Below are 27,795 nucleotides of genomic sequence, written 5' to 3'. Positions count from 1 at the left end.
CTTACATTTATTTCTGTTTAAGTTCATTTTGTTAGCTTTGGCCTATTTCTCTAAACTGTCCAGGTCATTTTGAATCTTGACACTGTCCTCTGGGTATTAGCTACTCCTAATTTAGTATCATCTGCAAATTTGATTAGCATGCCCTCTATTTCATCACCAAATCATTGATAAAAACATTGAATAGCACTGTGCCCCTGACAGAACCCTGTGGCACCCCACTCGACACTTGTCTCCAGGATGAAGATGCGCCACTGATGAGCACTCTTTAGGTTCGGTCAGTCAACCGATTGCAAATCCATCTAACAGTAGCATTGTCCAGTCCACATTTTACTAGCTTACTTGCAAGAATATCATAGGACACCTTATCAAAAGCTTTACTAAAATCTAAGTATACTACATCAACAGCATTCCCTTCATCTACCAAGTTTGCCACTCTATCAAAAAAGAGATGAGATTAGTCTGGCCTGATTTGGTTTTGAGAAATTCATGTTGCCTTTTAGTGATCACACTGTTCCCTTTTAAGTGCTTACACACTGTCTAGTGATCTGCTCCAGAATCGTTCCCAGTATTGATGTCAGACCAACCAGATGGTAATTGTTTGGGTCCTCTTTTTTTTCGTTTTTTGAAGATGGGAATAACCTCAGCCCCCTCCAGTCCACTGGGATATCTCCTGTATTCCAGCTTACTTCTGCCAGTTCTTTTAATACCCTGGAATGTAGCTCATCAGGGCCTGGAGATTTGAATTCATTTAAGGTAGCCAGATATTCCTGTACCACCTCTTTATTTATTCTGTGCTGAATTTCCCCTGTATCTTCTGTTCCATTTTCCCATGGATGAGCACTGTTTCCTTTTTGAGAAAAGACTTTGATAGAATGCTGAAACAATGGGAAAAATTAAAAAGGGTAAAACAATTGAAGATCACCACAGCAACCCTCCAAGTGCTCCTCCAGGGGTAGGGGAAGGCAGTATTACCAGACCAACACAGGGTGCATAGGGGAGTGCTGTTCTTACTATAACAGTGTCTCTACCCATCCTGCCAATCCCTTGAGGTGCCTAGCAATGCAATACCAAGATGGGAATCCCATTTTCTGCATTGTCTAGTATACCCACAAAGACAGAAAATCTTGTTTGGTCTTGCCCTTGCCCATATCTACCTTGCAAAATACCTCCTCACACCCTTCATGAAAAGGTTAAGGTAAAACAATACTACTGCAGTGGAAGCCCACTCCCACCCTGGTCTATCTGCCTCAATGAAACAAAGAATATGTTAATGTATTTGCTCCTAAGGTGTTCCTGCCAGCTCAACTCTAACTTTAGTCTCTTCCTCTGGCCAATTTCTCTCTAAAGACCACTTTATTTACACTGACATACATTGTTTTGCAGCTGTAATTGAATCAGCCATTGGCCATTCTCAGGCACTTCCTGATTTAGCCCATTAAAGCCAAGTGCTCAAACTGTTAGATTAACAACCCAACACTTAAGTTTTATGTCTCTCTTTTGTCTTTGCTTGAAAAGGATAGGTTTCCTTTTGTCTTAGGTGATTAAGGGTCACTCTGCATAGTCCTGAAGGCTTGTTTCTCCTTAAAATAGCCCCTTGCCCAATGCTCAGTGCCCAGTACTTCTGAACCATCTTTTGATTCAGTTGTGCTGCATGCCATCTACTTTCTCCCCCGCCTTCTTGAAGTTCAGCGCGGGCATTGGGGCTCTGCTTTTCTGGACTCCTTCTCAGGATCTGGCAATGTCAGCCATTTAATCCCCACATTCCTTCACTTTTTCAAACCTATCCACTTAACTCTATATACATCCTAGGGTTGCCTGTGTGTTCTGCTGTTTTGATAACTGTGTATTTGTATTTTTATTTTCTTTTTATAAAATCTGTTTCACTTTTACACAAGTTCTCCTGCAGATTTCTTGCAAAATCAACTTTTCATAAACGTAGGCAACCAAGATTCCAAGCTTGCCAACCTCTTTCTTCACTAATCCCCCACTGGCAGACCCCAGCATTTTGGGTAATAGCAGCCTGTGGCATTCCTCCCTCTCCCGTCTGTGACTGTGGCTGGTAAACCATCCCACCTTCCCTTTACAGGGTACTAGGCTCCTCGTCTGCAGCCCCGGTCTTATGGGGCCAAGGAAACACCAGTGACTTAAGCCACAGGTTGCTGGTAATTTTCCCCACTAGCAGCCCTCAGCCCTCTACTGCCTTCTCTCTTTCTCCGTTTCTTGCTTCATGCTCTTCCACCTCCTTTGCTGTCGCTTCCTTCCCCCTTTCTCCTTCTTTATTCCCCCACGTCCTGCCTCCTTCTCTTCTTTGCCTCCTCTGCCTCCTTCTCTACCTTCCTCCTTTCCGTTACTTTGTTTTACTCCTTTCTGCCTCCTTCTCTGCTTCACTCCCTTCTACCTCCTCCTCTACCTCCGCTCTTCCCATCCTCTCCACCCTCCACGGGCCCCAGCTTCTTCCCCCTCCCTGGACCCACACGCGCCCACCTCATCGCTCCTTAAAAACCCTCCCAAAGGCTTCTGGGGCACTTCTTTTCCCGCCCCCTTCCCTTGTGCCAGCTCCCAGCCGCCGCTTGTTCCCTGGCTCCTCACCCCACCCCCAAACAGCCGGCTGGCCTCAGAAGCAGCCGGAGTTGGAGTCCACGGCTTGGCCAGCACCAGGGAGTGCAGCGCGGCCGCAGCTGGCCCGCTAAGTCTGGGGAGGGACCTCCCAGCCACCACCGGACACAAGCAAATGGGAAACAAGCTGCTTCACTCTCCCTATGCATAAAGGAAAAAAAGATGGGACTTCTTACCTCTTTGAGGACTCGGGGAAAGTGCGATCTGTAGCAAGTTGAGTGAGATGGTGAGAGCTGACAGCCAATTTCAATTTATAAACTGAAGCATTCCACACGAGGCATTTTGTTATTTTTTGTTAAATGAAAACCTGCTGACTATCTCCATCTTGTCTTCGGTATCCAGTCAAATATCAACAGGAAAGGGATTTCTATTTATCTCAGAATTAATTTCACTATTGTTCAAGCAGAGACCCAAATAAGAGACCTGTGGGGGCATATAGCTTACACATTACTAATACTTTAATCCAAGCCCATGCTATTCACTTAATTGATTATGGGTGGCTGGAGTTTTAGAAAAGACAAGGAGAAACCAGAGTATGGGACTGGACATTTTAAGAAAAGGGCACAAACTTCTGCAGATGTATCGAAGGAGCATCAATACAGTAATATATCTGTATATCTACTGTACAGTTTCCTCACAGTTATATTCCCTCTCTTCTCCCCCACATAACTTCCACATTTCCCTTTTATCTTTACAATAATCCTGTGTGATAGATGAGGCTAACAGAGAGTAACTAGCCCATTGTAACTTGGGCCCATTCTGCATGGGCCAATAAACACAGGTGTAGGATGATTTAAAAAACTTTTTTGGGGGGTGTGAATTCATACATATCTTGTCCCTAAAATGAGTCTGCCCCATGCTATTTCTCCCAAACCAGTTTTTTTTTTAGAATTGTGCTACTAGTATGTCTTTTCAAAAATCCTGGGTTGCATCCACTCACGAACAAACAGTTGACAGGAGGCACTTTATTTGCCGCCATTTCTTTTAAAAAAAATTCCTGGCTTACGTCTGCATAGCTACGCAGGTGCAGATGGTCGTATCAGCATGGCTGTGTGGGTTCATTTGTGCATGCCTGCATAGCTACGCATGTGCGGGAAATTTCTTTTAAAAGAGACAGATGTGTCTCCACGCAAAGGCACAACAGCAAGCCGGATTGTTTCCGTGGGCTCCAATCACTGCCTGCACGAATGCATGTAAACGTGAAAACAGGAAAATGGGTTGCTTTATTCTGACTGCAATCCGTTATATATTAACTGTGTAGAAGGGGCCTTGGTGAGCTTCCATGGCAGAATGGGAATTCAAACCTGCATCTCCACTTTCTAATTTGAATCTTAATTGCTACATCACATTGTCAATACACATGCCATACACATGCCATTGTAATGTGCATCAGTTTGCACAACTGCTTTTTAGAGGGAAAATCTATTAACAACCCCCCCACCCCCACCCCACACACACATGTTCATCAAACGAAGGCTATCTGAGGAATCACAGACTTTAGAGAAAAATCAGAGCATGGCAAACCAGAAAACAGTGACAATAAAGAGAAATATAACACATCACTACACAGAGCTAACTGATATAAATATTACCCTATATCTTACTGAAGGTCTAGTTTTATATCAGAAATCCTTCGAAACTTACGGAAGGTCTAGTTTTATATCAGAAATCCTTCAAAACTTGTGACAAAAATAAAGAACAGTACAACAACATCAGACTGCCACACATAAATCTGGAAATCTAAAATTAAATATTTAATTAGAATTTGATTTTGCTTTCAAGATAGGTGGCATTGCACAGGCTATATTACAATCTTTTATAATTTTGCCAAAAAATTACTGTATATTTTAAACAGGCCACTTTAATATTAATACATGTGTAATAGGTTCAGAACTGAAAATTCAGCTAAAGATGGTGCATTTTACAGTATTGGGGGGGAAAGTACAGGATTTTTTTTCCTTTTGTATTGTAAAAACATTTTTAAAACAATTTACCTACATTAATCAAAAAGTACAGCATATTTAATAATTTTACAAATTTTTCATAAAAAATATATCTCTGTACAAAAAAGTTCTTTTGCACCTACTTCATGTCACAGCAGCATGTCGTGAAATGGCAGAATGGAATTCTGGGAATGAAAATTAGTTGGACTTGATCGTAATGCCAGCTGTTTTATTTTTAAAACTCCCTCCCACCCCTCTTTAATAACAGCTTTTTTGTTTGTTTACAAAATATATTACAGAAGAAAAAAAATTATTGCAGCTAGCCTGGAGAAAGGCAAGATGGGTGATAGAAGCAGCAGATTTAAACAGCTTTGAAGCACATAACCTGTTTTTTGTTTTTAACGGAACTTTTTCTTACAGCATATCTATCATTGATTTATTATAATCAGTCTAGTGTATCGTGGGGAACAGTCTACTGTAAATACCTCTGAGACTTGATGTCACGACTGCTTTTGGGATGATCGAACTACATCAGCTGGAGTGTTCTCAACTCTGGTATTTAAGTCACTGTACTGCTTAAGTCCTGGTCATGTGACTGGACTATGTGGCACTTTGAGTGTGGGGGCTGCAGGGCTGGTATACCATTTGCAACTCTGGACATGCATGGAACCTTGAAAAAAGGATGGAAGAAATGGAAGCTCTAACCTGGTTAGTGCAATACAATGCTGTCATAACAGAAATGAAGGAAACAGAAATCTTTCAAGAGATAGGCACAGAGGTGACAAAGAAAAATTAAAAAAACAACCCATGGTCCTATTTTATTAGGCAAGGCTATCTTTCCAGAAACGTGGTTACAAAACAAAGTTTTTCTCTGCAAATTCCATTGAAATCAATGGAACCACAGACAGGAAGCTTAGTATCCACTGACCTCTTTACTGTATTAGAATAAAAAGTTTGGCTGTATTAAGTCAAAATGTTGATTCTTCTTCAAAGCAGAAACAGCCTTATTCTTGTTTAGATAATAATACTTAATGAGAAATAATCATCCAAGTTAGGATTTTCTGGTTCAGGACTGGATACTCACTACCTGGATCTAATAATTTCTTCAAGTACATGCATGGGTTTCCTCTGCTGGTCAAGCTTCCCAGTTCATTTTAAGAAAGGGACCTAAGCCATGAATGTGTTCCTTGTATATGCACAGCTCCATCCATTGGGATGAATGAAACTCCTGTCACAAGCCATAGATCCACTTGTTCATATGACTAAATATGTACCGCTGGATCAGGACATATGCCAATAACAATAATTTATTATAAAACTATCCCTTACTCGGATAGAATAGGAATTAGAAAGAAATTATAAGTTTACGATTCTCTGAACGACTTTGGTTACTTCTGCCATCACTACTATTTAAATAAAGTGATTCCAGAGGACAGCAAAACAAAGTTTCTCTTTCTCCAGTGATCAACAGTTCAAGCCAACTAGGATGCAGTACATCTGGACAGGAAACGTAGAGATTTTTAATCTGGTTATTCTTGTCCTTTCAGAACATGCCGAAACAAAGAAGCAAACAAAAAGCTGTTGGCTACCTTATAAAAATGTAAATTCTCATGGAATAATTAAAAGTTATCTCTTTCTAAAGCAAAGCAAAAATATCCAGACATCTCCTAGACTACTATATTAAACAGTGTGCCCCCCCCTCCCCTTTGCATGAGGAACAGCTAAATATAGTGGTATTGCTGGTATCTTCCATCAAAACTATATAGGATTTCTACTTTGATAAAAGACGGCCTTGCAAACTTTCTGCTGTTTAGCATAGACTAAAAAAACTTCTTTACTATCATTACTTATTTTTGGTGTTTTGTTTCATTGCTAATCTCTCCCGACTAAGAATAAATATTTTAAAAAGTAGAGGGAGAGTGGGACTCACAGCTGGGATCCAAAGAGTTTCTACTGGTGTGCCGACAGGCTTTGGCATGTCCAGTGGCATTTTTGATACTTAATAAAATGGTTTGCCATGGGGCAGAGAGACGGCAGGCACAAAGACTCCTTGAATACACACAACTAGTAGTGTGGTCGTTTAGATCCTGGCCTGTAAAATTACTTTAAAAAAATGAAGTATCAGAATCTCCCAAAACTGTAACAGTAATTTTCTAAAAAATACCAGGGAACAAATCAATGGCCACATACAATGTTATAGTCCTAAGGAAGAAAAAAGAAATACACCAGTGCAAAATTTCATGGAATTATGCTATAATGGTACATATCACGCCATACTATAAGACGACAATCCAATGTATGGGTTTGTGTCCTGAGGTCCCACCAGTATTAATTGCTTTTCTGCACACCACAGGATAACCTTTCGTAGGATAACAACTTCATGGAATGTTTGAAATTCAATTAGGGTTGATTAGAGTAAATTAGTAGAGTGGTAACCAACCTTCTTGCCAGTATGTTCCACAAATGAAGTCCAAACAATGACATCATGCCAATCTAGCACACATTACAGTACATATTCCCCTGTGCCTTTCCATAATTTTGCCTCTAACCCTCTGAGCTGCAGCAGTGGAAGCAGCATAGCACCGCAGAGGTAGGCCAGAGTGTAGGCCTAAAATTAGTGCTAAAGCTGCACCTACAGGCATTGTTATTCCAAGGATGGAGCGCAACAGGTTCTTTCTGCCTGAGCCCCACCTGTGGCACCCATGCTGCAGGTTGGCCACCCATGGATTAGTGCCTGTAAAAATCTCTTATGAATCAACTGCCTATCCTATCCATTTTTGTCACATTCCAGTTTGCTTTGAGAAAAAAGTGGCAACTCTTGTTGGATAACTCTCAGTGCTTCTAAATCTGAAAATTTCTCCGTCAAGCTGTGTGATTACAAAAGCATTAAGCAGTATCAGTTAAAAATATAGTGGAAAAAGACATCCACGCTCACATCCACACACAACCGCGCGTGCCGTGGAGACATGTAAATGCTGTAGTGTCTGATGGGGCTGAATACTTAAGATAAATGGAAAATGGAAAAAAAAATCCAATGCCACGTCAGAAAGCAGTGGGAGAAGTGTAAAAAGAAATGCTAAAGGGAAGACTGTATTGTAGGCAGAGGCCCACATGCTTTATGAGCTATCTAAAATAAATTACTATTCACATTTTGTACATGGCAAGCAGCAGCAGCAGCTTGACCCCCCTGCTGTTATAGAATATGTCAGCATTAACGAGTGACATCAAAGTAAATCTAAAAAATTACTGGGTGGGAATGAAGATTTGTAAACATGTGCCCCCCCCCTCACCCCCTCTGGCTGGTTTGAACTGTAGACTACAGAGAAAAATAAACTGAAAAAATAGTCTCTTTGTGACCAAGTTATCCAACCGGGACTAAAAGACAGGAACCGTTCTTTAACAGACGCACAAGGTAATAGACGCACAAGGATCATGGAATGCTTTGCTTGACAAAAAAAGAAAGAAAGAAAAAGAAACAGATGCCTATATACAATGAATAGTGTGTATATAAACCCTGTATATTTGATTTTTTAAAAACCAGTATCGTACGCAGTCATTCATACCACACTAGTGCAAAAAATTGTGCATTAATATTTTGCAATACAACAGCTGACTGGGAAGTTTGCAGACTGCCTTAATGCATGAACTTCTGAGATATATTGTAGATTTGTTCTAAATGTTAAGAAGATTTCAATGGTCAAGCATTCTGTAGATGTGTGCAGCCCCCAGGGAAGGTAGTCTTCTCATTCAAGAAAGCTTGTGTGGTTGTTGGTTGATTTGTTTTGTTTAAATCTCCTTCCCAATGTTCTTATTCCTGGGAATAATTTATGGTGCTATTGTTTGTCACAGTACCCAAAGGAGTGATCTAAGTGCCCAGAAGACTGCATTGAAAGGCATCCAGCCACATACAAATGTGAAAGTCTGAGGCATTTAAATATGATAGATGAGTATGACTTGACAGTCTTCCTTCGAAGTGTGCCTTGATTTGGAGCAAACGCAGCCAGGTATTTCAAATCCACCTTTGAGATGAAAAAATTATCTTGGTCTTGATTCCCCAGAAGACTGACATTTTTTACCAGAGAGCCTTGCTGCATCTATGTTGATTGGAAATGTAGAGATTACAGCAGCAGAACCAAGAGTAGAAGAGAAACTGGTATATGGCACCAAAGGAATTACTGCTTGTCCATCAGAGGTATGGCTATGAATCAGTCAAATTGGGCACTGAAGGCTATACCACTGTACAAACTGTGTTCAGAGTCGTGTCAAACCTCACAGCTTTTGCCTCTGTGGGTTTTAAGTTTGTATCATACATAGGATTTTCAAATGATGCCTGTCCATTGCTGTTTTCATGTCCAGCATATCCATTGTACTGTACTTTTGGTCTTGTTCTAGAGAAGAAAAACATAAGTCGTCAATGCAAATAATACAGCACAGATTGAAGTAATTTTTAACAGTCCCGGTACATTAAGTCCAATGCTGGGTTGGATCCAGCAATGCAGGAATGAAAATGTAAACACAGTATAGTTACATTTGCCTAAGCAGTAATGCTAGACATTCTACAGTACCGGTTGATCCCAACAATTACTTATACAATCTACAAATGGAAATACAAGTTCGGAGACAATAAATTTAATTCAGTGCAAATTGTCAGAATGGTTGTCAAAGGCTTTCACAGCCGGATTCAACTGGTTGTGGTGGGTTTTCTAGGCTGTGTGGCCGTGGTCTGGTAGATCTTGTTCCTAACATTTCGCCTGCATCTGTGGCTGGCATCTTCAGAGGTGACCAGCCACAGATGCAGGCAAAATGTTAGGAACAAGATCTACCAGACCACGGCCACACAGCCCGGACAACTCACCACAGCCTGTCAGAATGGTCTTTTTAGAACATGTGCACTTGTACAACAACGTGTGGTAATCCTCCACTGGATCCAACCAACGCTTGATATTTTAGATGGCGGCACTGTCAACTTGTTTTTGCTAACGAGAACAATGAATTAACAATAAGTAAATGAATAGCATCAGATCAGAAAAAGCATCAGATCCACAGATACATGAGACAGACATGGGAGTTTCTTTCCAGTGGCACAGTCATGATGTTGGCAAGCGTGTTGTGAACCATTAGCGTCAGGGATGGGCCCACCAGTTGTGTGGCTCTCTTTCAACTCTCCCCACCAGGATTAATCAGATGGGAAAGACCCACATGGTTGCTTCTTCCACACAGGCTTCCCAGTGGGATCACTCCCGGGAGAGCTACTCCTAGGGAAGATGAATTGGAAAAGAGACAAAAAGCAACTTTGGCATAATCCACTATTAGAAATAATGGAAAGAACACAGGGAAGCAACAGATAGTTATTTCCCTCAGAGAATTCTGTCAGCAGCTCAACAGGGTATGTGACTTTTGCTTGAAAAAAAAGTTAAAGGCTGTGACAGGGAAAAGATGAACGCTCATTAACACTGCCTTTCATAATATTTTCTACTAGTGATGTAGAAAAATCTTTTCATTCTTGTATATTCTGAGAATCAGGCTGCTAAACTACAGGACACAAATACTCTCATTTCTCTGTTACATTAAATCATTCATCCCAAGTTTAGTGAAATAAACTTCAAGAAACACACCAATAGATACTGCCAAATGTGAAATGTAACAGATGGGAATTGCTTTCTGGTAGGTGCTGAATGTTTTCATTCCTGTACTTAAGTGCCTGGTAAATGGCAAGAAATATCTTCAGGATTATTTCCCATTTGGATCATTTTAAAAATTGATTTCAGATAGTTGCGATATTTCTGAATTTTAGCAATGGGGTGAACTGTGCAGTTCCTTTCCTCAACCAATCTCCATCAGTGCCAATGATGAATACAGTAGAAATGATTTCCCCTGTCACTTGCAACTTTGGCAACCTCCCTTTGGAGCAAGGTAAAAAGTGGGCTACATTCTTGCAAGCAGTGGTTAGTGCAGCCAGTTGTGAGTGCCTGTCCCTGCTGTGCCAGATCAAGAGGGCCTGGTGTGCTTGTCTATTTAGGTTCTGCATCAGGGAATGTTCCACATGCATTGTGAGCTCAGCATCCTTTGTTACTGGAAAGAACAGTAAATGTCCATACTGTGGAACAGGTATGTGGGCATACTGGATCTGTACAGGTAATTTGATCATATCTCAATCAGCCTCCTGAGTGGCTTCCCATGTTCTCCTGAGAATACTCCAACACTCAAAAGTTACTTTTTAGTGGGAACGAGAAACTGCAAAAATCCATTCTACAAACTCTGGTCTGTTCACAGATTTTTGAATCCAACTTATTATATGTAAATATACTTGATGTTTTTATTAACTGAACCCCAACAGAGATGGATCATCACAAGGGCCAGATCCAATACTTTCCCATCGGCCATTACAAAGGGTGGTTACTTATCCATCCCTCTCCAGGATCGGGTTTGTCCACACTGTAAAAACCAAGTGGAGACTCTTGCTCACAACATTCTCGACTGTCCGAGATATGTGGACATTAAGAATTTCTCTCCCAGGCTGGCCCTAGACAAATCTGAAAGAGACTCTGACAGTTCTGTTTGGAGCTTCTGTTAAACAATACAGATGTCATGCTCTTGGAAAAAGTAGCAAAATTTCTTTTGCAAGTGACAGAACTTTCTAAGTAATGTTTACTGCTATATACAGTCTTTCTGTCTGCGTTTTGAATGTACTCTTGATTTGTACTTCATAAATGTCTGGTAACGCTCTAGAGCCTATTTTAAATGCCTAATAAAGATTGTTGTTGAAAAAAAAGAACTTGATGTTCAAGACAAGCATCTCAATAGAATCAGAGATTCTCAACACCATGATTTATCAGGAAGTGGTTATTGCAATAAACTTGCCCCTGCGCCTGATTTCCCACCATCCTGAATACTTTAATGCATGTGCAGAGCACCCTCCAGCATGTTGATGGACAACGGCCCGGGTGGGGGGGGGCACACAATTTCATTGATTGCCCCAGGTGCTATTTATTGTAGATATGCTCCTGGTGTTTACACTGCATGTCAAATAATAGTGGTGCCACTGAGCAGCTCTTTGGCATCTTTGTCCTGCAGTGAGTCAACTATTCTTCACTTCTGGTATAGAAAACAACATTCTCAAAACCCTTCTGTCAAACAAGGCAGATTGCTTTGATGTGCCTAATTCTCATGCTAGGAGGTACTCTGCTAATTGTGTCAGCAGTTTCCATAAACTCATTCAACGTGTACTAGTATGCTCATTCTGCCTCCTCTATGGTTTTATGGATTCTGTGATTAAAACTCATAGGCACCTGAAAAGACAAAGTGCATATACGACATGACTCAGCTGACATTAAACACTTCCAAATCCTATTAACTGAACTGGAAAAGTTAAATACTTGCTTGATGCTAAATGGTAGTGTTGCAGATGCTTAATTTGGGCTGGATTGTGACCACTCTGTTTAACAAAAGCTTATGGTTTCAGAGGCAATGGGCTTGATCCAGCCAGTTCTTTCACTCAATTTTGCTAAATCCCCCTCCTTACTACAGCCTCCAGCCCACATGGCGTTTGTACATGCAGGTCCCATGCCTAGCTAGTCAAAAAGGAACCCTCCTCCTTTTTTACCCACACAACAGTTGACTGGCTCAAATCTATTTTATCTGACCTGATTCAGGCTAACAACTGTCAAATTCTTAAGACTTTTACTTCAGTTTTAGGGGAAAAAACCTAGTTATTTGCAACTGATCATCATTTTGCGATCGCAAATGGTTACAATTTGCTGCCTTCCATCAAACATTTTAGAGCAGCAGAGTTTAAAAGCTTTGTCTTCCAATTTTCCACCAAGCATACATTTACACATTTATTTCAAATGATGTAACACATGAGGTTTTCAAGTTGACCACATACAGCATACCTATGTTTGTAGAGGTAAAATGCGAACCCTGATAATATTAGAGCAAAGAAGGGTACCAAGATGGCAGCTGCAACAGAACTGCTGTTTGTGCCATAGTAATGATTGGGATGATCTGTGTCTACGCTCAAAGGACCTAAAAGTCAAAGAAAGGGGGGGAAAAAAGATTAAATTCTTACACGTGTTATTACAGCAACTTCAGCAAGGCTGGGCTCTCATTTCAAGCATCTTTGCCTCACACTGATTTTTTAATGAGCAATTTTAGAAGACAAGGGTGAAGGTTTGAGCAGAATAATTTATAGTATTACAGTTGAATTTTTAGATTTTAAAATAATATTGTATGAGAGCTATTGCATAAGATAGTAGATTTATATGAAAGCTGACCAACCCACTGTCATGCATGCCTTGGTAACATCCAGGTTATTCTATTCTATTCTATTCTATTCTATTCTATTCTATTCTATTCTATTCTATTTATTTATTTATTTATTATTGCGTTTTTATACTGCCCTACCCCAGGAGGGCTCTGGGCGGTGCACAATGTAACTTCATAACAAAATACAACCAGAACAGATGAAGCAAACAACAAATACAGAATATAATAAACAACACAGACTCCATTAACTATAAAAACTTAAAAAACCCATTAAAATACAGCAATCAATACAATAAAGCGGCGTCCAGCGATAAAACCCTTATTAAAACTCTCCCAAGGAGGGGAGAACGGTGGGTCCCATTGATGTTAAGGGGGCCCCAGATGTAAGGAGAATAAAAGGGGGCATTCTAATCAGCGGCTGGTCACTCCAAAGGCTCAGTGGAACAACTCAGTCTTACAGGCTCTGCGGAGTACACAGGTCCTGCGGAATCTACTATAATACACCCTACATGGAGCTGCCCTTGAAGAATGTTCATCTGGTTCAAAATTAGTATACTTACAGGGAGCTCAAACAGTGGGTATAACACACAGTAAAGTTGTACAGACTTTTTTTGCCATCAAATCAAAGCTGACTTATGGCTACTCTGTGAGGTTTTCAAGTCAAGAGACATTGAGAGGACATTTGCCATTGCTAGCAACCCACAACCCAAATGGAAGTGATGGGGGAATCCTTGGGAGGAAAAATAAAATCACATAGTAGAGTGGTATAAGCAGGTACAGTGCTTGCTTGATGGGAGATCCACATAAGGGGTACAGCTTAGCAACTAACCTAATTGCCAATTAGTAAGGGGAAGTGTCTTTTCAAAAGTTTCTAATAAGCATAGTTTTAGATAGTAATGGACATGCACACTTGAATTAAAAGGTACGTCAGCACTTTTAACCAATGAAATAGCTATGGAACACAATACAACCATATATGGAACAAAGAGAATTACGAATTATATGCTAAAACTTGACTGTATTGAAGAACGCTTTAGGGAGACATGTTTCTCTGTGTTCTTCCTTTTGCTGGCAAAATAAAAGAGTATTTTTTCCACCAAGCTTGTGTATTAGAGGGAGATTCAGGACCAGTTTTCTTGCTAACAGAAGGGAGGGAGAAAGATGCAGCAAACTGTACATGATCCAAGAATCAGGTTTAGAAATTCTGTTCATTAAAGTGAAATTCAACAAAGCAGGATATAGGGCAGAATGACAATTTAGAAAAATGGAGCTATAATACAAGGACAACCCCTTAATCTCAAAACAAGAGGCCAGGATTAGGTATATATATTTACCTTGGCCTGCCTTATGGAGATTTTTAAAGGATTACTGGGGTAGTGGATGAATCACACATTCTATATTCTCAAGAACTACTTAAGTGCTATCTTTGCTGAAAGAGCATTACAAAAAAGAATGGCCCTTTCCCCACTTACCGTTTGCGGCGTGCTACTCTCAGTGCGCGTGATTTCTGCCGCGGGGTCATGTTCCCCACCGCGCGGGGTAGTCGGAAGGTGCCGTTTCTTCAGCGCCAGAAATGATGCACGCTGAGGGGGCGGGAGAGCGGCAGAGTCGGGGCGGCTGCGTTGTCGCCACCCGGACTTGTGGGGAGCGCCGCTGGACCCCGCGCTATTTGGGGAGAGTAGCGCGCAGCAAACGGTAAGTGGGGAAAGGGCCAATGTTTCACATCCACACGTATTTTTTAAATGTTATTAAATTTATATCCTGCCTTCCTCAACCAGAGTCAGGCTCAGGATGGCGTAATTTGGTTCTCAAATTTAGCAAATCAGAAATGGCTTTATCCTTCCAAGGTCTAGCTAATTTATTTCACTGGACTATAATAATAGAAAAGTTGAGTCTATAATTTGTAAAAAACATTTAAAACCACGTAATCAGCAACATGTATTATTCCTCATAAACATGTTTGCTTTTCTGGGAGCTTACTGCAATCCTCTTATTAGGCTGATGTGGCATACAAAATATAATGGCAGCACTAAACAGTAAAATTAATAATGACACATTTTAACTAATTTAGATTATCTGTAAAAAAAAATGAAAGCAATTAATTGCAAACAAGACATGTACTTTATATACTTTAGTTGCCAGCACAATGATTTTAAGTCATGAGAATTAAATCAGGATATCATACTGAATACAGCACACTAAAGACATTCTTACTTTGTCTTTGAAGCATAAATTTTCCAAAGCCATTTCCGTGGATGTCACCTTGATATGTGAACACACCTCTTTCAAGCCCCGATGAAACCTAGGACAAAAAGAACGGGCCAAAATGCCTCAGACTTCAAGTGGGTAAAGCAACCTCACTTTGATTTGCATTTGATGATGAGGGATACAATAGTAAAACAAAGATTACAGAATTACAAAAGGACACTGATATCTTTAACAATATGAAAGTCTCGTTTGCAACTGAGGAACTTAAGACCTTATATACAGTTTCAAAAATGTGTCCACAGTTACAAAGACTCTGCGCATTTGTAGAAGCTGGTGGACTGATGCTTTTGAAATACTGGTACACAATTTAACTTTTTATGTATCAATAATTCTTAAGAATAATTTTCCAAGTGTAATACACCTTAATGAATTAGCTCCAACAAAATAAGGTGTTTTTAAATGCCTGCTTTCATTCTTGCAACACAAAATATATTTAAAAAAAAACTGATAAGAAAGTTGGCCCAATAAAAATCTTCCACTTCAGTTGCTGTGTGTTTCATTCTTGCAGAACAACAGGGCAATAACAGTCTATCCCAAAAGCAGAGGCAATAAGGCAGACGTATGCATCGACTATTGTTCTTAAGAACCAGGGGACTTGTGATGTGCTTCGTACATTACTTAATGCATACTGCAGTATGCCACCAGTCATTAAAAAAGTATGTGAGAAGGAATATAACAAGTAACTAGAGACTGCAGCAAAGCCGCATAAGCCTCGTCAGTATATTTACTTACATAGCCATTTAATGCCCAGTTGTCATTTTCCAGCTTGCTTACAAAGCCCTCTCTAGGATTTTTAATTTGATAGACTTTCAAAAGTAAATGAGCTTCTTCTTTCTTGTACACACCTATAAAGAAAATCATATGCAATATGTTTGAAAGCATAGTTTACTTTGTTGTAACCTTTTATAAAGGCCGCATAAAAATTAAGAAAACCTTCAAAGGACATACATACTCCACTATTGTAACATTGATTTGCATCAATAATTTGATGCATATTTAGATTTTTTTCTCCTCTAATAAATAATACAATAAGGTGACTCTATTAGTCAGATCTACAAGTCAGTAAAGAAATCAATTATTGATATAACAAACGATTTCATTTAGACGTCAAGGTCATCCGCTACCTCAGCCTCATGGAACCCTTTCCATGTGACTTGTACCCAGGAAGTTCTAGTCATATTTTCATACCAGAATTGTGGGTTACTAGGCAACTGCCTGTCACCCTACCACCATAGGTGGAATAAAAGATCAGCTTATCATGTACAGTTCTGGACTTCTAATGTTACCAGATCTCAGTGGGATCCAACAAAGGAGAAACACCTCCTACTTTTTTTAAGGTGACTGAGGAATATTCCTTGATCATTTGTCCAAGGTTCTGTCCATCTCTATTCACAATAGTTCTTAGTTATATACCCTGAAGATTATTGCTTTATCTTACAATAATTTAAACTTGCGCCCTGAACTCCCAACACAACAAGCATTTCCTGCCCATGTCACCAATCATTTTGTGCAAAGCATTTCTAATCAAACTGAAATGCAAGATTTGACAGTTCCTACCCTGTTTCCCCGAATATAAGACATCCCCAGAAAATAAGACGTAGTAGAGGTTTTGCTGAAGTGCGAAATATAAGGCATCCCCCAAAAAGTAAGACGTAACAAAGTTTTTGTTTGGAAGCATGCCCGACGAACAGAACACAGAAAAATAAGACATCCCCTGAAAATAAGACATAGTGCATCTTTGGGAGCAAAAATTAATATAAAACACTGTCTTATTTTCGGGGAAACACGGTAACTACCAATGCTCATGACCAGAATTTCGCATGGCACAAACAGCATTCTTCTGCATGGTGTATTCGAAACAGATGGCAAAAGGCTCCTAAAAACCTCCATCAGCCTCACATAGCTAACCACCCCCTGCTCAATTTCCAATCTTACCTGATAGCTTAAGCTGTGTGCTGGATACTTCAAGAAATGTGGCATTCACCTTACTGCTTGTAGCATTGAACCAGTCAACAGTTAGAGTTGCAGGCTGCCTCTTTCCTAGGTGCTCGTAAAAGCCCTTCCACAATGAATTTATAAAAAATACATCTGAAGGAACTGAAGGAAAAATGCACAAAGAAAGTAAATCACTACAAACTGCTAGGAGATGCATCTCTTCCTTGTTCATATATTCATTATTTAGCACACTATTAGTGCCCACATCCTGTTTTATATCTAGTCACCTTTGCTATAATTAAATATTTATATTGTCAAAGATAACAAAGCATATGAACTTCTGGTGAATCTTGATGTATTGTGACATTTTCCTGCTGTAGTTCGAACAGTCCAGAGCAAATATCATTTTTTCTTTTGCTGTCTTCAAAAAGCCTTCAAAAAGAGCCGTCAAAAAGTTTTGGGGAAAAAATATTATGCTTTAAGGTGTTGTTAGTATTTTGGTTATGTATGGGAACAATATTGATGGAAAAATCCATTGACTGTAATACAGCTGTGTATATTTATAAAAGTTTAGTTCAACTGTTCCTGAGAACATGCTTGAAGCAATCTAGGCACTCTTGGCAAAACGTGCAGGAGAGAGCACTTCAGATTTCAGGGAGATTCTTGTGTGAATAAATACAGGTATGCACTGACCTACTACATACACCATCAAACATTAACATTCTAAAGTAATTTATTTAGAACATTCTACCTCACTTTACAGAGACTCGGTGGGATTCAGCAGGTTCACACCACTTCGGCTGAACCGGTTGTTAAAATGGTGCTTGTAAACAACCAGTCGTTAGCTTTGAATCCCACCACCGGAACTGGTTGTTAAATTATTTGAATCCCATCACTGCCTGAGCCATTAATTAGCACTAACTGTGCCACTATTTTTCTAATGCATTTTAGTCCAAGAAAAGATCTACAGTCATTTATACTACATCATGAACATGTTGTATATTATTGATTCACCCTGAAACTTCAGATTTTGAAATCTAAATATGTGTGTGGATGAAATATGATCTAAATCAAAAATTGCTGTCATGGCGCAGAGTAAATGTCAGTGCTGCCTTTTATATCCCCTGAATTCCAGAGCTAGAAAGTTAAGAATACTGGCTTGTTTTTTAAAGCTATGCTGGACTTTTTTTTATTAATGAAAGTCAGAACAGCAAAGGAAAAAGGTGGCTGTAAACCAATTCTTTTTTAAAATTGTGTGTGTTGCTTTCAACTCATGGTTACCCTAGGGCCCTTTCCATATGGGCCTCGCGAGCGGGGCTGTACTGGCATACTTGAACCCCCCCAGGGCCGTTTACATGTTGTCCTGTAAACAGCCTCGGTGCCCCAGCGGCCCACAGTGCCGCCTTCGAATGGGGCCCACCATTTCCCGCCCTTTACCTCCACTCGGCTGCTATCATTCAGCAGAGGCCAGGGGACACGCCCCCATGGCCATGGCGACGCCTGTGGGGATGGAGGCCAGCAGGTGTGTCCCCTGGCCTCTGTAGAGGACAACAGCCAAGAGGAGGTAAGAGGCGGAAAAAAAACAGTGTGGGGAAAACACCGCCTTCCACCTGGTGTTGTTAGCCCGGCACTGGGTGGAAGACAGCATTTTCCAAAAGACTTGCTCATTGAGAAAACACCGGTATGGGGGGTATTCGCCACTGCAACTGTTCTCCAGCAGCGCCAGCAGTTCGAACACCCCCCCCACACACCAGCGTTTTTACTGGCCCCTCACTGCTCTAAACTGTTGCAAATGCGGCCTATGAATCAGCACCCTCCAAAACGTCCTATCATTAATAGCCTTGCTCAGGTCTTGCAATCTGAGGATGGTGGCTTCCTTTATAGAGTCAATCCATCAGATGTTGGGTCTTCCTTTTTTCCTGCTGCCTTCAATCCTTTCTAGCATTACTGTCCTTTCCAATGGCTCTTGTCTTCTCATTTTTTTAATAACATGCATTTTTGCATGTTGAAGAGGCTGTCTAATTTTTTATACAATGTACTATTCAAATAGAGTACTGTATATATTCTAGTCCTGTTGTTTCCATGTGTACTGTCTTATACAGACACATGGAAGTGACCCCTAAGAAACCTCATGGAGCAGCTATCCCATTTCCCCCACTTTTGCTTTTCTCCTCTCCTCCTGCTGCTTCAAATCCCTCACTCTTTATCACTCTTGCCACACCTTTTCCATCTCTCCATGCCTGTCACTTTATCTCTTTCTGTCCCCCCCCCCAACATCACTCTCTCTTTCTGACCCCCCATCATCCTTCTGGCCTTCTACCTTCTTCCTCTTGCTATCCCAGAGCAGCACTGGTGGCATTAGCTCTCCCAAAATCACAAGGGATTCCCCAATTACAGAGACCAGTTCCCTTTAGCTGGTTTCAAAACAGGAAATTCCTGGCAACCTGAGCAAGATATAATGCCATTTCTCCAGGTGAATTGATCTATGACATATGGAGATCAACTGAAATTCTGGGTGATCTCCAGCCCTCACCTGAAGGTTGGCAATACTACTTGCCCTAAAAAATGGCTGATTTGGAGGGTGGAGTACTAAAACCCTTCTGATGTCCCTCTCCTCTTCAAACCCCACCCTCCCTAGGCTCTTCCCCCTCAAATCTTCAGGAATTTCCAAACCTGGAACTGGCAATCCTATCTCCTTTCCAACCAATAGCCAAGATACCTTTATCTGCCCCCTGATCTTAGGTTTTTTGTCTCTCCCCTCCTCCCACCGCTACCTTAGAAAACTACAGTCTTTCTCCACAGTGGAGACCAAAGCATCTTATATTAGTCTCCTCTCCTTTTTATCCACACAGCAATCTTGTAAAGTAGGTTAGGCCAAAAGAATGTGAATGGTCCCAAATCATCCAATGAGCTTTCACAGCAAGATGAGGATTTGAATTTGGGTCTCCCAGATCCTGCTCTGAAGCTCTAAATGCTACACCACACGGGCTTTCATGGGGTGGCTGCTGTTGAATAGTAGCAAGCGGCCAGGTCTAGTTGAGTCATGCAAATCAGAGAGTATCAAGTCTCTCTGAGGTTGCTGCCAGGCCTACGATTGCCTGCTTCCAGGTGGAACCAAATAATCCCTGGAATTACAACTTAACTCCTGATGACAAAGATCTGCCCCCATGGATAAAGTGGGTGTTTGTACTTCTTCCCTCCTCAGACTTCACCACAATTTTCCAGAAATTTTCCAAGATGGAGTTGGCAACTCTAGGTACTACCCCAATGAATCCTCTCAAAGGTCAAAATAAGCAAGGAAAAGGCCCCTCCCTTCCCCATCTTTACTCACAGAAACTGACTCCTGGAATTCTGTGGTTGTCCAGCAACAGCTACTGAGGGAATCTAGTGCTTAAGGCTACAGAAACTATTTAAAAATGGACTGATAACCCCACCCGCAATACAATGCACTCAACCACACCTTTGCATAGCAAGTTCCACCCGAACACTTAATGATTGGTTCTCCACCCTGGGACAATATACCATACTAAACTTTCCCTTCTCACTTAGACACAGTGTGAAACAGACTTTTCTCTGTGATACACCTCTGAAGATGCCAGCTACAGATGCAGGCGAAACGTTATGAACAAAATCCACCAGACCACGGCCACACAGCCCGGAAAACCCACCAGAACCAGTTGAATCCGGCCGTGAAAGCCTTCGACAATACACTACAGAAACTCCTTTTTATCATTTTCAGTTTTAACCACCACCCCCTCCCACTGTATATGTATATATAAAATACACAGAATATAGTCTTGTATCATAGCCTTGCTTGCATTTGTGTCTCTCTTCATTCGCTGTAGAGAGAGTCCTTTGATTCACATTGCTTTTTACTGGCTCTACATGCTTGTTAACTCACTTTTGAATTCAAAGCACCATTCAAAGAAAAGTATACACGCATAAATAGGGATGAGTGGAGCTCTTTATTATATGCATGCTCATTTTCCAGTATGAAGAAGTATGTAAGGCAGTATGAAGAAATGTAAGGCAGATCTCCTAATTGTGGTTTTCCAATATGAACACAACCTATGGCTCATTACAAACCAGCAGTTCTGAAAATTACAGGATGCTCATGATACCACATATTTCTTTATGCTTCATCGATTTTCAGGCCCAAACTCTGTGAGAAGCTTCAGACAACTTGGAAAGTTTATGCTGCTCAATGCTGAAGACCTTCTGGTATTTACTCAGTAGGCACCCACAGGCACTCTTGGCCCTTGTGGAACAGAGCTGCGAATTACAAAATTACTCAACTGAGCTCATGGAGGCCACTGAGCCTTTTAATGGAGAGGAAAAGAATACTAATTATTTAAGAAGCTTCTCAGAGAGGTTCAGGACCTTTTACTTAAATACGCTGGAAGGAAATATTTCCCACTTGTTGCGCAAATCAAATGCCCAGCCGAATTTTAATTCTCACATGACTTTCTTATTTATATGCCACCCTTCCCCTTGCTGATTGTTCCCCAAAAGCAATAATAAATGTAGCAGGCTGCAACACATTACCTACAACACACACAAAAAGGTTGTTTCCTTAAGACGCTTCCAGTACAGTGCCTTTTTGACTATGCCTTCCTGGTGGCAGATTCATTATTACACTTTTTTTAACTGTCCAAAATATGCCAAAGCCAGGGAGAAATTTCTTGCAAAGTGGCTATTAAACTACTCCGCTGTGCTAGATGTTCACAAATTAAAGTTAGTTTAAGTTATTTTTGTGCATGGTTTTTGCACTATTAAACCTTATTGAAGTTAGTGGAACACAGACTACTCTTGCCAGGGGTGTACCACTCAAGGGTCAAATGTCCCCAGCGGCACCCATTTAGTCACGTGGGGGGCAGAAAATTGGCTCCACACCCCTCCTCCATCCTCCCCAGCCACCACTCCAAGCCACCAGCCAGCCCCACTTGAAGGCAGGCAGGCACAGCAGCAGTCGGGCTGCCTGCCAGCTCCAGCAGGAGAGGAAGGCGGTCTGGCCAGGCTGGCAGAGTGCCTGGCCAGTAGGAGGGGAGCTGCTGCAGGCCTGCCACTGTATGTAGCCTCCCCATCACCCAGCCTAGCTGAGCCACTCCCACTTCTGTGGGAAGATGGGGGAGGGCAGCCGTCAATGGGGGTATGTGGAAAACTCAGTTCTTGCCCCAGGCTCCATTTTCTGGTGATATGCCACTGACTCTTGCCATGTATGAAAGCTGACAGCAGACTTGAACTCCCTTCTGTTCTTGCTGCTGCCTGAAACTACAAAAACAGGGCATTATGACGCATCTAGTCCAATCTGTGGATGTTGGGATGCATTCAACTGAGCATGTTCGGTGTAGGAATATTGCATATAATAGAAGAGATTCCCCTATTAGTCAAATGCAATCTTTGTCTTCCTTGAATCACTCCAATTTTTCATGTTCATAAAACCTAGGGAATAGTCATCCCTAGAGATAGTGTTAAACACTTTAACTGTTTAAAATTATCACCTATAATTATCACCTATAGTATGCCCCTGATAACGATTATGTGCTTTCTTTGATTTTTTTTCAGCATCACACTAAAGAACCCTGTTCCCCAAGCTAAAGATGACATGTGTAGTACACAAAGATCCCATGCATCATTCCTGTACAATGGGTTTACAAGAATCTAACATATAGAGAGGAACATACAGAATCATGGTTTAATCATGATTAAAGAAGTAGAGTTAACTACAATGTGCCTAGTTCCACCAACTTATTGCTTAATTCACAACACCCTTCTGCAATGTATAAATGAGGGATTATTAGATTTCTCATAATGTCACATTGGTAACTGTTTGTGGTGGGTTTTCTGGACTGTGTGTCCATGGTCTGGTAGATCTTGTTCCTAACATTCCTAACAAGATCTACCAGACCACAGCCCACAGCCCGGAAAACCAGCACAACCAGTTGAATCCAGCCGTGAAAATCTTCAACAATACATCACAGTGGTAAGTCTTATACCTATACTAGCACATGAAAACTGCAGGGAAAATATCTGCTCATCTGAATACTTTGAACAACAAAATATTTGCTGTTACATGTTTGCATTCTAGGCTCTAGGAAATTCATTAAGTTCACCTCACAATATATCAGAAACGCCTAACCTTTAACTACGGCAAGTGCGCATGGACAAAAACTTATTCTATGGCAAGTATGTCTGAACAATTCATCGTCTTAAAAAGACAGAATGTATTAATGGGTACAACACTCCAAATTCATACAATCCTCGATATATGTCCAATATATTGTTCGCTACTGGTCATAAAACAATAGATGTGAGAATTTCTTAGTTATAACCCATCCAAAACAGTAAGGATAGTTCAGTAATCCATTGATAAGAAATAGGTCTGCTGTGTGACAGGAACTTACCTTGTCTTCTGTGTGCATCTCAGGACAGCTGAAAAGACACGCCCATGCTGCCCTCCGACCCCCAAAGGTCAGAAGGCAGCGTAGGCATGTCTTTGCAGCTGTCCTGAGCTGCACACTGAAGACAAGGTAAGTTCCTGTCACATAGCACAGGGGCCAAAAGCGGCGCTCTCATGCTGGTACCGGCAGAAAGGCGCTGCTTTTGGAAAACCTCGCACCCGCTTGGGGGTGGTGCAGCTGGACCTGCTGCGATGCAGCAGTGCCAGCTGTACGAACAGCTCCCCAAGGATGACGTTTTTGCCATCCCTAGGGCGCTATATTCTGCTAGTGTGCAAAGGGCCATACTTTTGAGAGTATCCTTTAGCAACTAATCTGGTTTTGAAGCTTTGTATTTTCACTTTTACATCATGTTTGAAGACCCACTTGCATCCTACTGCCTTCCTCCCTGATGGTAGTTCTGTAAGTGGCCATGTTTGGTTCTTGATCGAAGATTAGATCTCTTCTACTGCAGCTTTTCTTCATTTTTCTGCTTCTATTGCAGGCATTCTTGCTATGTCAAGAATGCCTATCTGGAAGGCTCTGTCTTTGCTTGATAAGAGAGTATCTTTGGTGGTACTGGTTGACCATCTGATACATGTTCTGCATCCCTTACTGGTTGATTAGCTTCATCTGATTCAGCACATTGTTGTCCATTCCGCTCAGATGCTTCTTTTCTTTTTGCTATGCTTAATTTTTCTCTGGTAGTGTGACTTCACTGATATCTACTTTAGCCACATTTCTTGATTTTTCCCTTTCATTGACAGACTATATTGTAGACCTTGGTGGTTTTTGTGTGTGGGTTGAAGATTGAGGTTAAGGATTCTGTATCCTTTGCATCCCAGCATGTATCTGACAAAAATGCCTTCCACTCTGAGGTCCTTCTTGGTCTGCTTTTCTTTAGGTATGAAAGCATAGGCTTTTGATCCAAACATTCTTAGATGACTCAGACTGTGTTTATGTCCTTACCACAATCCAAATGGTGCCTTTAATAGTTAGGTAGCAGTGTTGTGCCTTTAATAGGTAGGTAGCAGTGTTGATTTCTTCTTCCCAGTAGTTGTCAGGTAGCTCTGCTTCAAGGAGCATACATCTAGACCAGGGGTAGGGAACCTGCGGCTCTCCAGATGTTCAGGAACTACAATTCCCATCAGCCCCTACCAGCATGGCCAATTGGCCATGCTGACAGAGGCTGATGGGAATTGTAGTTCCTGAACATCTGGAGAGCCGCAGGTTCCCTACCCCTGATCTAGACATTTCAGTGAGACAGCAATTTTTTCTTTCTGCTACACCATTTTGTTTTGGAGTGTATGGGACTGTAAATTGATGTTCTATTGCATGTTCAATCAAATAATTCTTTATCTCATGTCCCATGTACTCCTCTTCATTATCAGTGCAGATTGATGGTGGATTTCTTTGGAATCTGTTACTGACCATTGCCACATATATCTCTACAAATGTTTATCTTCCTCCTTAAAGTCTTTGAGGCAGTTAAGTCTTGTCAAAGCATCAAGGACTTCTTTTTCTGAAAAATTGAAGACATTCCAGAAACATGGTTTTCTTTTCTTCACAAGGCAACCTGTAGCATCACACTCTGAAAGAGCATGAAGGTCTAATATTGTGTATATTCCTATTTAGGCTCTCAAAAGGTGAAAGCAATATTAAGCCTTTCAAGGTGTGATGTACAGATTGTCAATGTGGATGGGAGATGGCACAGTAAGGCTATTCTCCTGTTACATGTACTTTTCCATGTGCACCAGAGTCTATTTTGCAGCTAATAAGATGCTCTTGTCTTAAAGGATGATGTACTCTATATTGCGAATGCTGAAGCCGGTTCCTAAGATGCACAGAATTGTGCAGGTATGGTGATGATAAAGAGCTGTGCAAGAATAATTATGTTGATAAAGAAGATGATGAGAAAAATAATTCATCTGTGGAGCATAGAATGGTGGGAAGAGAAGCTTTAAACTGTCCTCACTTTCATCTCTTGCAAGAAAAAAGGCCACAGGAAAGCTTGTTCACTGCCATTTTTTGCATTACACATCTCATATAATGAGGCACTTATTTGAATCAGAGCCAGCATTGCTTCCCTCTCTTGAAAATGTAGTATTCTGGATACCTACCACTCATCCTAGAGACATGAATTCAGACATTATTTAATCAACACCTAAATCAAAGGGCATTTTCACTCATGTTGTTATTGTATATTTGATTAGAGAAATAAAGACATTCTGAATCAGAAAGGGAGGAAGTACATTAATATAGATGACAGGGTATTTCCAGTCAGCAGAATTCCAGCTTACACAGTTGGTGATCACCTGATAGGGTCATTTTTCTGGAAATATTCACATCAATGACATTACCTTCACTGCCTTTGGAAGCGTTCTGTACTCTAGTGCTATTTGCTAGGCAGAAAGACATATTGCTTGCATTCTCTGGATCTTAGTCAGTGCTGCAAAGTGGGGAAGTGGCACACTTCCTCCCACCAGGAAATCCAATAATTTACACACAGAAAAAGACATGTTAAGGGATATGTGTAAGAAACCCTAACCCTCCCCCACAATTAAGTGACAGTAAAATGATCACAGATGTTCAGATATAGTTTTACCCTTAAAATAACCACAACAGACTCATTGGTTCCTGAGGAGCTATTGGATTTAAATCCAACTATTCTGCTGAAGATTAATACAGCTACCCCCTAAAGCCACAACAGGGTTGTAATTTTTCTTTCATTTTCTTGAAAAGTAGACATGGGGGGAGGGTGCACAGGACTACAGCACTTAAGGGGAAGACAGATTAACTCTTTCTCCTGTAAATCCACATGGAAATTGTTCCCTTTTCTGGTCAGCTACTAACCCCAATAGAAAAAAAATACAGGCATATTCTTTTTGACAGAGCAGAGTGTGTTGTGAAACGTTAATAGAGTTTAAACTATCATTATATGTGCTGAGTTAATTACATTCGTCCACATTTTAATGGATATATCCAACTCTACAGATCTTGAGTTTCATTATGACACTGCAGAAGTATGCTCACCTAAATTCCACTGAATCAAAAGGCCTACCTAAATGTAAATACCAAATGTCATTCTAAATAAGCAGAAAGAATTCATGGTCTGGCAGATGTTGCATATCCATTGGTTTTTAATTGATTTTTGCAGTGTGAAAAAAGAAACAGCAAAACCTTTAGGAAAATGTGAATATCAACTGAGTAGTATAAACACAGTGTTCTATGTTTGTATCTCAAATCAGCTCATATATGATCACAGATGACAAACTTGTAGGCTTTTGAGGTTCAGAAAGCATACCTTTTGCATAGATTTTTTCCCCAAAAAACACAAGGACATACTGTACATTCAACACAAAGGACATATTGAAAACTTTTGACACAAACAGAAAAAAAGCACTATTGTCCCTTAGCTATAATGAGTTAAATATTGTGATTTGATGGTTTTTTTGATCAACATTCATTAATATTTCAGTACCATCTACCATGTCATCTTTCTGGATAAACTGAATGGAAAGGTATATCAGGGAGCCACCATGACTGGTTCTGATCCTAGATGGCCAACTGGTACCAAAAGATGGTGCTGAGGACCCTGTAGCACTTCCACTGTGGGGTTCTATCCTATCCTGCTAGTTAACGTTTGCATGAAACGACTGAGATTTTCAGAGATATTCAATGAGGTGTCATTACCATGCCAATGACAATCTATTTCTCCTTTTCAGTAAGATCAGATGGAGCAGTACATGTTCAAATTAGATTTATGGAGATAGTAATGAGTGGGACAAGATAGTAATGAGCTGGACGACTGCAAGTCTAATATAGGGAAGACTTAAATGCTATTATTTGATGGGAAATGAGGTTGGTTTCTTCCAGAGGGGGTATGTACACTCCTTCTGAAAGAGCAGCTTCTAAACTTGCGTGTATTTTTATCAGGCACTGAAGATCAAAATTTGTCCACTACTTTCTCTGAGAAGTGAAATTTTGCATAGCAAGACTGCTAATGGGTACATCTTCATGAGAACATATCTTGGCAGTCTTGAAGACGCTGTAAACCAAAAGGTTTTCTCAATCTTTGGGTTTACCCTATTTTTCTTATTCAATCATTTCTCTGTCTCTCCCTTTTCGTTTGTAGAGTTGTACTAGCAATCAGTTCGTTTTCAAGCACAATTAAAAGTGCCTGTACTTATCTTTACAGATTTGAACTTACTGATATCTTACTCTTTTTTCCTATATGAAGTGCATCCAACATGGGAATAGTAATCCAACGCATGGTTGAAGGTCCCCCTTCTACTGAGATATGACATGTGGTCATAAAGGACAGGTCCATG

At 40.7% G+C, this 27,795-nt stretch overlaps 1 protein-coding gene across 1 annotated transcript in view; it reads right to left on the bottom strand.

Moving 5' to 3' along the window:
* Positions 1-4,353: 4,353 nt before the first annotated feature.
* The window catches only part of CSMD1 (CUB and Sushi multiple domains 1), a 1,361,167-nt gene continuing 1,337,725 nt past the window's right edge, over positions 4,354-27,795 (bottom strand). Inside the window, exons 66-70 of the mRNA XM_048497567.1 lie at positions 17,028-17,189; positions 15,825-15,937; positions 15,039-15,126; positions 12,452-12,584; positions 4,354-8,947 (exon numbers count right to left, since the gene is read on the bottom strand). Of these exons, the coding sequence (XP_048353524.1) occupies positions 8,788-8,947; positions 12,452-12,584; positions 15,039-15,126; positions 15,825-15,937; positions 17,028-17,189 (656 nt within the window). The 3' untranslated portion in view covers positions 4,354-8,787. The remainder of the gene's footprint in view (positions 8,948-12,451; positions 12,585-15,038; positions 15,127-15,824; positions 15,938-17,027; positions 17,190-27,795) is intronic.

The sequence above is a fragment of the Sphaerodactylus townsendi genome, linkage group LG01, assembly GCF_021028975.2.
Source record: "Sphaerodactylus townsendi isolate TG3544 linkage group LG01, MPM_Stown_v2.3, whole genome shotgun sequence".
NCBI lineage: Eukaryota > Metazoa > Chordata > Lepidosauria > Squamata > Sphaerodactylidae > Sphaerodactylus > Sphaerodactylus townsendi.
Note: the sequence above shows the minus strand (reverse complement) of the source record. Positions and strands in the feature narration are given on the sequence as shown.